At 43.9% G+C, this 12,041-nt stretch overlaps 1 protein-coding gene across 2 annotated transcripts in view; it reads left to right on the top strand.

Moving 5' to 3' along the window:
* The window catches only part of CLIC5 (chloride intracellular channel 5), a 181,809-nt gene that overhangs the window by 156,806 nt on the left and 12,962 nt on the right, over positions 1–12,041 (top strand). For both annotated transcript variants that reach the window (XM_054254055.2, XM_008994525.5), the window contains exon 5: positions 6,562–6,743. In XM_054254055.2, the coding sequence (XP_054110030.2) occupies positions 6,562–6,743 (182 nt within the window). The remainder of the gene's footprint in view (positions 1–6,561; positions 6,744–12,041) is intronic.

Genomic DNA, 12,041 nt, shown 5'->3' with positions numbered 1-12,041 from the left:
TGGTCAACATGGTGAAACCCCGTCTCTACTAAAGATACAAAAAATTAGCTGGGCATGGTGGCGCGTGCCTGTAATCCCAGCTACTCAGGAGCCTGAGGCAGGAGAATTGCCTGAACCCAGGAGGCGGAGGTTGTGGTGAGGCGAGATCGCGCCATTGCACTCCAGCCTGGGTAACAAGAGCGAAACTCCGTCTCAAAAATAAAAAAAAAGAAAGAAAGGCTTCTGCATCCAGCAGATGAGTGAGAGGTGATATTCTTCTCATTTTTTTGTTCCCATCATGTTATCACTCATGTTTTAAACTACCAAATGTCAGCAAGTGTGGCCATCTTGGTATTTTCTCTTCAAAAACATGTGATGGCCAGAGACATCTCTGCCATGGTCTTCCTCAAACCACCACAGTAATTTTTTTTTGCACCCTTTGGTGATATCAACATGATCTCAAATGAGAAGATGAAAAGTAAAGACTTCATTCAATGCTCCAGGTATTTCTCCATATCTAGATATTTCTTTCTTCCTAGGTAAAATCCAAATCGATTTCTCACTTTTTAACCAGGTGTTTTACTGTCACACAACCCATGTGACAGCACCCACCCCTAGTACAGGCAGAGTTGAAAAATGATGTGATGCATCACGGTTGCCCCTCTGCTCAGAGAAAACTCCTTCTAGATCTGATCATGGTCTCTGAACGTATTAAGAATTCTAGCTGAAACCAGGCATTCATGTCAGAACACAAATATGTCACCAAATTAGCTGGAAAGTAAGGCATGGGAGAGCCATGAGGGAGCGCCATCCTCTTTCATCAGGGTAATGAGAACAGTTTGAGGCACCTGTCAGGCCACGTCAATACCTAAGGAGCAACAGGACAGTCCTTGGCACCCAGAAGTGGCCTTGCAGAGTGGAAGGAGTTTACTTTTAGAATCTAAGAGCCCTGTGCTTAAATCCTGGCTTTGCATCTAAATTATAATAGGGTTAATAGATTGAACACATTTTTCTCTCTGCCATTCTGAGTATGTGATTCTGATCTGCCCTGGGCATTCATTGCCCCAGCAAGATGAGGATTTCTGTAGAAGGAATTCTAAGAGAGAAAAAGGAATTCAGTATTCAGCTTCTGATCTTCAAAATAGCATTGTCAACAAGACAGTAGACTTTTAACCCAAGATATTGTCTTAAGATTTTCTAAACTCTTTTATTTCTCAGTTTTTACCTATCAAAACTCCTGCCTGGAGGCCTCGACCCCCCCACCCCCAGGTAGAAATAGCCCTACTGGCTATGCAGCAAGGCCAGGAGGCTTTCTGCTCTGTGATCGATGGACTGTTTGACCTGAGAAATCTAAAAGAAAAGCCCACCCCTCCTGGCACAGGGGAGCTGGGGATGAAGAAGAAGGGAGAGGCAGGGGGCTCCGGGAGCTAGAGCACGTTAGGAGCTCCATGTGGTGCTTTGCTTGGATGTCCTTTCGGGTTGTGGAAAGAGGCAAGCAGCTCACCTGTGACCCCCGCCCCCCACCCAGTATCCCATGGATACTCTGGAAGGAGGCAAACAGAGGAAATGCAGAACCTGTATTCATTTTCCAAAGCCTTCCACCCATAGATTCAGAACCCCCATCTCCCCAGTGCTGCGGGGTCACAGGAGCCTAGTCACCAACTCCCATCCCTGCTGACTTAGGGAGGAGAGCAAGGAGGGGCAGGCTCTCTGGAAAACTGAGCATTTCAATGCAAAAGAGACACAGTTCTCTAGAGAGACTATTTATTACATCAGACTAGGTTATAATCCAAAATGGACTAAATTAAAGTTGTTGTTTTCTCACTACCCAGGGGTTAGGAGCTTGTAAGGAAGACCTCAGCAGTTGAAAACAAAACAAGGCACATTTCCATTGTACATCCCAGGAGTAGTTTGAACGGTTTAAGGAGCAGCTATGTGTGTGTTTGCATAAGCATATGTGCCTTGGGTAAGCCCAAGACTCAGTTTCTTCATCTGTTGAATGAGGATAAATAATATTTCCATCTCAATAGCCTCATTGTGTGTTTAAATGGTAGTTACATAAACATCCCTAGCTCACTGCAGGAATTCAGTGAGTGTATTTCCTTGCTGGTGCTCAGGTACTGGACTAGGGCAATAAAAGGGCAGAGGGTACTCAGTCCTGGCCAGTGCCCATTAGTCACGACCTCCTTTTCCTTGGAGAGTTGAACAGACACCCATCCAATCTGCAGACAAGGTGGGTCTCAGGTGGGTTCCTGGTTTTTATTTTGCTGCAACGCACGTATAAGACAAAAACCAAGTATGAGAAATTGAGTGTGCAGCCACCTGGGCCCACAGAGCTGTTCTCATTCTTTCAAAGACCACCTTTGGTATCTGCTCCTCTACATGTGAATTTTGAGCCCCAGGGGTCTGCTTTGTCTTATGCTCATCAGGACCTGTGCTGCACTGAGCCTGCCAGCAAACCAGGGCTGAGCTGTGCTTGCAAGAACTTGTTGGAGGCTGGGTTAGAGTCTTGGCTCCCCAGTCCCCATTCAGCTCATGCCCTGGTAAGAATATATTATTTTCTTTGCTCAAATTGCTGTTTCCAAGTCATTATTTCTCTACGACGAGAAAACAATATTGGGTCTTATGTAATATCAACCTCAATGAATCTGGAAGTGATCATGGAATGGGTGGATTTTTTTTCCTCCCTAAAAAAGAGAAAAATAAATCTGAGATTGTTTGCATATGGCTGAGAATATTTATGAACTATTCCCCTTGTTTCCTCGTCACATATTTTACCCAGTACATTTGTGTGTGGTACAGAATAAATCTTTGTGGGGAGCAGAGGTGGAGAGGGGAAGAAAGCAGTTAAAGCCCTGGGTACCAAGTCCCTGGGATGTTAGTGATCCTGAGTTTTGGGGTGCCCCAACCCTAGGCTCACTTGCCATAGACAGAGGGATAACCTATTTAGCTACTCAGAGGAATTATTTGGAGCCAGGCTTTCAAATACAAACACTGAAGGAATTAATATCTTTTTGTTGCTCTAGTTTCTTTCACATCTCCCTTGTTCCTACCAGAGCAGAAATTTCAACACAAATGGTTTTGTGACCTGCATACTATCAGCCAAGAGATCATTAAATTCTACGGATGGCATATTGAGCCAGGGTCAGAGGAATGACTTGGCAGGTAGGAGAAAAGGAACCGGCAGAAAATAGAGTGGGTGCTGCCATTTGTTATCCAATAATATGGCAGTGTTTTAGCACACAGGTATGCTGTGTCTATTTTGCTCTGGCTGTGCCTTTCAACATAGCTTGTTACCAAGGAGCATCCCAAAGGAGCATAAAGAATAGGGCTTTGGCTGTATATTGAGTAAGTAAGGGAAGCAAATCTCCAGGCTACAGATTTTCCTTTCCAGGGAGTTGGCCACAGATCTGGGGCTTCTTAAATCACTCATTCTCCACTGCACCTTGGGATATTCAGGAATATACTGACCAAGAGTATGGGGCAAGGAAGAGAGAACAGGAGAACCCCACATTTGGTAACACAATAGCAACAACTACCATTAATTGATGTCCTCATATGGGACAGGCACTGTATTAGGCACTTTCTGTGCCTTATCTGAGTTAATCCTGGCTATGGTCTTAATAGGGTGAAGGATCCTTTGTCTCATTATTGAGATGAGAAAGCAGAAGCTCAGCAAAGTGGAGGAACTTGCCCAAGGCCACATGTAAGTGCCAGGATCAATGCCATTTGTGGGATTTATGGGGCCTTAAGGCAATACCATAAGTACCAATAAGGAATTATTGAAATCAGTTCCAAGGGCTTGGAAGGGACCCAGGAAAATAAGGGACCTTGAAGCTTAAGGCTCAGCAGCGTCACAGTGAATCCATCCTGGGCAGCATTGAGATTTAAACACAGGTTAGCCCCAGGCCATGAGGTCCTTTCCCTGTTATCTCCATTTCCTCTACCATGATTGTCACCAACTGCAGCCTTCACATTCTTGGTCAAAAATACACGAACCCGGCCAGGCGCGGTGGCTCACGCCTGTAATCCCAGCACTTTGGGAGGCCGAGGTGGGCAGATGGCGAAGTCAGGAGATCGAGATCATCCTGGCCAACATAGTGAAACCCCATCTCCACTAAAAATACAAAAATTAGCTGGGCGTGGTGGCTCATGCCTGTAGTCCCAGCTACTCAGGAGGCTGAGGCAAGAGAATCGCTTGAACCTGGGAGGTGGAGATTGCAGTGAGCCGAGATTGCACCATTGCACTCCAGCCTGGCTAGAGAGTGAGACTCCATCTCAAAAAAAAAAAAAAAAAAAAAAACAGAAACCCGCATGAGGAGACTGACACATGGAGGATGCCTTCCAGAAGGTGCCAAATTGGAAAGCTCTGTGGAATATCGCAGTTGTGACATAAATCAACAATGATTCCTGCCACCAGACTTGAGGCCTTCCATCTCAAGGAATTACTGGAGGGATATACAGAACTATCTTCCCAAGGAACTTCAATTGCTGCTTTAGTCCTCCTCACCAAATTTTATGTTATTTCCCAGACTTGGTGACGTGGGCACAGACTTGCACAGCAGCCCACTCAGGTCTCCAGGAACATTGGAGATTAGAACCTGCAATGTCTCATCTCCTGTGACTCCTTCCCTCAGATGATATCAGTTGGTCAAATTTTCACAGGCCCAATGTTTGATTCTTCCTTTCTTCATCATAATCAAGGTTTCGCCATAATCCCCATAAATGAAAGGGGTAGAGGGATTTGAGCAAGCAAACAAATAAATCACAAGTGCTTCAGGGAGAAAAGCATAAGTATTGTCTAGCGCCCACCCTCTGCCACTGCATTTCAATAGCCTTGCCATCCCATCACAGCCTAGACAATTACTAAGGGAAATGCAGCATTTTCCCAGCCCTGCTTACTCTATTCTCCCAAACTGGAAACACAAAGCAGATGATGAAGTAGCTCAAATGCCACACCAGGGGGAAGAAAGGATTGAGAAACGAAGCCCAACCTCCAGCCGGTTTTCAAACATTCCAGTAAGTGTTCAATTGATTTATCTTGGGCTGGTGTCATTCCATTGTCTTGAACAAAAGGCCTTCTATGAAAAGACAAAAAGTGGGTCATGAGAGGAGTGTCTCACAAGGCACATTTGGGAAAATCTGAGCAAGAGTACAGTCCCCTTGGCTTTGCCTCCAGAAGGCAACATCCCCCCTGTACCTACTGGAAGGCACAGCAGGATTGACTTCCATTATCTCAGTGTCAGGGTCTAAACCAGAGTCTGTAAACACAGCTGCTGGGGATGGGGCTGATGACACAGGTGCAGGGACTGATGGCCTGGTCAGTCATCCCCTCCATGTTTGTCCTTGGAGCTCAAGTAGAAAGTTTCTATGCTAGTGTTCTATGATTAGAACGGACTGTGAGATTCCGGACAAAATGATCTTCAGTGATGATGGCTTTCCACAGTTGCTCTTTTGGATATTCTGTCTGCTTGTGTGTATAAGTAAATTATTTGACAGATAATCATTCGAGCAAGACTGTAAAAGCCTTCTGCCACATTATCTTCCTTTGGGTGCTCATTCTTTGAGTCATAACCATGACAGCTTTCTGTGCAGCTGAGGGTTGCACATTTCTGGTGGAGCCATTCCATTTGAGACAGAGTGATTTTTAGAACAAGCTTCCCTAAAGTAAACCCAAGTGTTCTTCCCTGAGACCCATCACTTCTCTGAGGGTGACATCAAACAGGGCTGTTCTATTTCCTCTATCAAGTCTGCCTGAAGTCCTTGTCCCCAGCTCTTCTTGGGTTAGCTATAGTTAACACTTCCACAAAGTCTGATGCATATCTCTGTCCTGGAACTTCCATATAGTTTTTACTTACCTATTAAATAGGTAAAATTTAATATGTAGGTTGATGTGGAATATTAGCAAATTATAAATAAGTAAAGCTTTTAAAAATTGGCTAGTATTGGCTGGGTGCAGTGGCTCATGCCTGTAATCCCAGCACTTTGGGAGGGTGAGGCAAGTGGATCACGAGGTCAAGAGATCAAGACCATCCCAGCCAACATGGTGGAACCCCATCTCTACTAAAAATACAAAAATTAGCTCGGCATGGTGGTGTGTGCCTGTAATCCCTGCTACTCAGGAGGCTGAGGCAGGAGAATTGTTTGAACCAGGGAGTCGGAGGTTGCAGTTGGCAGAGACTGCGACACTGCACTCTAGCCTGGTGACAGAATGAGACTGTCTCTAAATAAATAAATAAATAAATAAATAAATGGCTAGTATTACTGAACCTGCTGAAGACAAGCGCTTATTAAAAGCTTTGGTATATATCCGAACTGATGTATTTCTATATTTATGTATTTTTGTCAAAGCGAAGGATTAACTAGTGTTCATTGTTTGGTTAGGGTTTGCCTTTTCAGGCTATCTAATACGCTTTTACTGCAACATGTTAATGGCTTCCAGGTATTCTGCAGTGTGTGGGGAGCTGGCAATGTGATGAGGGGACAGGATTCTGGATGACCCACTCCACTCTGAAGTCCCTGTGACTGTGTCTACTGGCAGGAAGCCTGACTAAAGGCCCTTCTTTTACTCTTCCATGCCAGCCCTTGAGAGAGGCCTAACCAAGGCTCTAAAGAAACTGGACGACTACCTGAACACCCCACTACCAGAGGAGATTGACGCCAACATTTGCGGGGAAGACAAGGGGTCCCGGCGCAAGTTCCTGGATGGGGATGAGCTGACCCTGGCTGACTGCAATCTGTTGCCCAAGCTCCATGTGGTCAAGGTAAGAGCACTCGAGCCACAGGGAACTGCAAGATCCAGTTCCATCTTAGGCCCAGGTCACCTGTGTGGATGAGTCAAGGATAGTATCACCTGTCAGTCAAGAGCCTGGACACTAAAGTCAGGAAATAAGGACCCAAGGTCACCCTCTGCTGCTTATTGGTTGTGCAGCCTCTTTGAGCTTCAGTTTTCATTTATAAAATAGGGATATGTTGCTTACTTCCAGGGTCGGTGGAAGAGTAAGTAGAGTGTGAAAGTGCTTGGCATATTGTAGGGGCTTAATACGTATAATAGTTGCAATTATCATTGTTGTATACAGTCATAGCACTCCAAAGGCCTCTTCCTCATAGGTTTTCCCTGGCCACACCCTTATATCTCTATTAAATGTGCCCTCATATGCACGTTTTCTTTGTGCACAGACCCACCTTCTCACTTCCTCAGGTAGGCACATATCATCTTCCTCATCTATCAGATGAAGAGGTGGAGGCCACACGTTACTTTCTTGCTATCATTGCACTTACTGACCATCTGCAACATGTAGTGTGATCCCCTCCTATATAGCAAATCCTGGAAATCTGAGAGTTGGAAAGGACATTTAGAGGTCATCCAAAACAATCTCCCACCCAACCTGGACCACTTTCTGCTGTTTCTGTGACAGGCTTCTGCAGCTTCTGAGAACGAGGAGTCCTCTGCCTAATGAGCCAGCCCTACCATGTTAGACAGCTCTGATTATTAAATCATCACTCTTTACAATGAGCCCAAGTGTGCCTCCCTGCTACCCATTTGTTCTCTGGAGCAGCACAGAACAGCTCTGCTTGCCTTCACCTCATTTGAAGACAATAGTTGTATCCCCCTACATTCTGTAAATGAGTACTTCTTCCCCCGTTCTTTCCTGACCCTTGTCAGCCTAGGATCAGATAGCCATACTGTGCTCTACCTTTACACATGCTTATATCTCACTGTCTCAGCCAGACCGTAAGCTCTGTGAGGGTAGGACTTTTTCAAATCATGATTGTGGGCATATGGTGGCTCTTTAATAAATATTCATTGATCGATCATTTGATTACCTGGTATATGTCTTTATGATACCCCGTTTATTTCTATGCTTCACTGAGAAGACTCAGATTCAATCATTTATCAGCTGGGCATATGCCTATTGTTTTTCAGCTCAAGTCCTCAGTCAGAAATGCTATCTTCTCTCCAACCAGAGCACGTACTAACTTGAGTTCAAGTCACTCAGCTGTGTGTACACTGCTGTTTCCATGGGCCTAGAGCTGAAGATTGAGAGGGGATCATGCATAAAAATGCTGATGGGATGGGCAAATACAACCTATTTAGACAAAAACATTTTAGATTTGGGGCCAAGCCAATAGTCACTGTAGGTCCAGCCATTCTATGTCTCTTTGAAGTTATTAACTACTGTGTGTCCCACCCATCATCCTTTATTCTTATCCTCCTTAGGAACAAGTACCCTAAAAAGGATGATATAATTCCAGCTCAATCACACTGTGTCAGAGTGATACAATGCAAAGATCAGGACACCCAAGTTCTAATCTTGTATCTGCTGCCAACTAGCAGGATGAGCTAGGCAACATCATTTAATCTTTTTGGAATTTATTATTCTTGCACCTAAAAGAATATAAGTGGATTGCTTTCCTTCTGCCTTCTTTTCCTTTCTTTCTTCCCTCCTTCTTTCCTTTTCTCTTACTCAAACATGTAAGTTTTCTCTTACTCAAACATGACTAACACCCAAAAACCATTTGTTGAACAAGGCAAACAAACGGATCTCCCAAGCCTTGGGTTTCATCCTGTGATTTCCTCAATTCCCACTTGCCTTAAATGATTCAGTGAAGCCCTGTCCTTGGAGAAAGTTCAGTGGGCGGTTCACCCATAGAAGCTGGGGATCAAAAAGAAGATGGCCAATGAGAGAACAAAGGCCAGCCCTTGACCCCTATCTCTTTGAATTTCTGCTGATCCAACTTATCACATCCCAGAGACCTGGCAAACCTCTGATGTTCACAAAGAGCGAAGGGGAAGCCAAGTCAGGCCTCCAGTTTGGCTTCAGCTGCCAAAACTTAATCTGGGCTATGGGAGCTAACTGTTTTCATATGAAAGAGCAAATTCAGAACATGAGCATGGAAGTCCCTGCGAACGTCAGAGCTCCATGTGCATCCTCACCCTCCTGCTGCTCTCATGCTCCTCTTGCCTGGCTCACTTTCAGGTTCATCTCCATCCCTGGAAGCGGAGTTGCTCTGGCCCAGGCTCTCCATGAGAGTTTGGCTTGAACATTCATTGTCTGGCTCCCTCCTAGTTCTCATCTTCCAAAGTCAAGCCAGTGTGTGAAGAAATGACCAGTTTAGCAGCCCAGGCCCAGGATGCACAGGTCTTGGTTAGGAGGGGCATTGCAGGCCTGTCCTTGCCTACTGGGACCCTTGCCTAGCATAGTGACAATGTTCAGTCCCTGAGACAAACAGGAAGGGGGATATCGACATCAACATAAATATGTATTTATAAATTGCATTTCTGCTTTATTGAATCTAACATTCTGCCCTTTAAAATCCTGAAAATAAAATTTCAGCATGAAATTCTTTGAGGCTACTCTCTGAATCAGTGTGTCACTGTGAAAAATATTTTTGGATCCTTTTACCTTATTGTAGATCTTTTTCATCCATTCTGGCAAATTCCAGCCAGTTCCCTTGGTCAGGTCACCACTCCTGCATGAATTTACTCTTAGCCAAGGCAGCCTCTTCTCAAAAGCACTTGACCCAACCCAAGGGATCCTCATCTTGCAGTGAACAGAAGGGGACTGGGGAGTTCTGGTGGTGGCATCTCTCATTGTGAGAGCTTTGTCAAAGGACTCAGACTTCATCACCCTTGCTTGTAGCTACCTAAGCTAGACAGAACAGTGTTGGGTTGGCTTTTTTGGTGGCCACACCAATCCAATTATTTTGGCAGAGAGAATTTAAAGAAATACTAGGTAATAAAAAACTGGAAAGGCAAAATATACTAGGAAGTTCCACCTTCAAGAGCTACTCCTAGGCCAGGAGGAACAAACAAAAGAGGTTGGAATTACTAAAACCTGTAGACTTGGGAGCTCTGTAGATGAGAGGCCCTGCAGAGCTGAACATGGGTGAAAGTGCTGCTCAGCTGGTGCCAGGGTCCCAGCTCAGGTTGGCTGGAATCCAGCCTCTAAAGAAGAGTCCCTGCTATGTGCTGGCCTTTCTATGTGGGTATGAAGAATCTGGTTCTGTATTAGCAAAAGAGCAAACTGGATTCAGTTGCTGCTCCCAGAAAGAGCTAGAGACTCTCGCTAGAAAGAGGAAGCTGAAAAGCAAGCTTCTCCTTCTCCTCCTCCAAGCTTGCTGGCTCTCTCCAGTAACTCTTCTTGGCTGAACCTAACAGGATTCACTGGCAAAGCAGAGATGTGGTCTGCTCAGTCCCAGCCCCAGAATCACAGAAAAAGCAAATAAAAGAGTAAGTTTGGATATAAGCAGCAATAGATTAATGGCTGGCACATGAGGGATTCTGAGTAGAGCCATTGCTTTATCAGCTACTTAGGGCTGCGGGGCAAAGTAGAAAGAACTGAGGATTATAAAGCAAGGACTGTAATAAATATGAATTGTTACTCAGTAGATATTGGTTAAATTAACTAATTTCTCATGTAACATTAAATCACATAATTTTTTGTAGCTTCAGTTTGCTCATTGCTAGGGATCTTTAGTCTTTAAAATTATTTTATTACACATGACACTAGGGAACCTTGTCTGATGTACGGATAATTTAAGATTGGGAAGATTAAATACAACTGTTTATTGAATCCCTACCTCTTTAATTTCCCTTTGTTTTGCTATTCTCATCTGTAAATAGGAATATAATAGACTCTTCCTTATAGGACTATTTAGAGATTTAGGTAGCTGGTAAAGTACTTAAAGCAGTCCCTGGAACAGAGCACACCGTGAATAAATGTTTGTTATTCTCATTCCTCTGATCAACATCGAGATTATCAAGGAGTACAGAAATTAAGAAGCTGTGATTGCTATCCTCACACTGCTCACAAAGTAGAGAAAAAAGACACTGAGACAGCAATTATGGTTCAGAATAGATTATAGCTCAGTGTTGTAACAGAAGCTCAAGGGGAGAAGAGAGGAGAAAAAATGTTCCCAAATGTCCATGAACATGTCTGCAACAGTGAGTTTTTCATCCACTAAGTCATCATCGTCCTTCACTTCAGCACAACTTTCTGGGGAACTCTGCATATTACCAAGCACCAAAATGAAGAAGAAAGCCCGGAGTGGCTGATCTGGGGCTTCTCTGAGTGGGAGGATCCTGGGATCAATGGGCCCTCTCTGAAAAATGAAGCAAGGTAGAGGGATGATTAGCCAGATACAAGAAATCCAGAGAACACCTGTGAGATACTATACAAAAGGAACTTCACCAAGGCATATAGTCACCAAACTGTCCAAGGTCAATGTTGAAGAAAAGGCAGCTAGAGAAAAAGGTGAGATTGCATACAAATAAAACCCCATCAGGCTGGCGGCAGACTTCTCAGCAGAAATCTTACAAACAAGGAGAGATTAAGGGCCAAGTTTCAGGATTCTTAAAGAAAGAAATTCCAGTCAACAGCTTCATATCCCACCAAACTAAGCTTTACAGACAAAGGAGAAATAAATATTTTCCAGACAAGCAAATGCTAAGGGAATTTATTCCCATTAGACCATACTTACAAGACATCCTTAAGGGACTTCTAAACATGGAAACAGACGAATGATACCTGCTACCACAAAAACATACTTGTATATAGCCCACAGACCCTATAAAGCAACCACACAATTGAAACTACAAAACAACTAGCTAACAACTTCACAATAAGATCAAAACCTCACATATCAATATTAACCTTGAATGTAAATGATCTAAGTGCCCCACTGAAAGAAAGAGAGTGACAAGTTGGATAAAAAATTAGAGACACTCATCTGCTGTCTTCAAGAAACCCATCTCATATGTAACGACACCCATAGTCTCAAAGTAAACAGTTGAAGAAAACTCTGTTACACAAATGCAACACAAAAAAGAGCAGGGGTCACTATTCTTATATCAGGTAAAACAGACCTTAAACCAACAATAGGAAAAAAAGGGGGGGCATTACATAAAAGTAAAAGGGTCAATTCAACAAAAAGACTTAACCCTTCTAAATATATACACACCCAACATTAGAGCACCCAGGTTCATAAGACAAGTACTTCTAGACCTATGAAAAGACTTAGACAGCAACAACACACAATAATAATGGGGGACTTCAACA

Source organism: Callithrix jacchus, chromosome 4 (genome assembly GCF_049354715.1).
Source record: "Callithrix jacchus isolate 240 chromosome 4, calJac240_pri, whole genome shotgun sequence".
Taxonomy (NCBI): domain Eukaryota; kingdom Metazoa; phylum Chordata; class Mammalia; order Primates; family Cebidae; genus Callithrix; species Callithrix jacchus.
The sequence above is the reverse complement of the archived record's forward strand: the minus strand, read 5'-3'. Positions and strand labels throughout refer to the sequence as shown.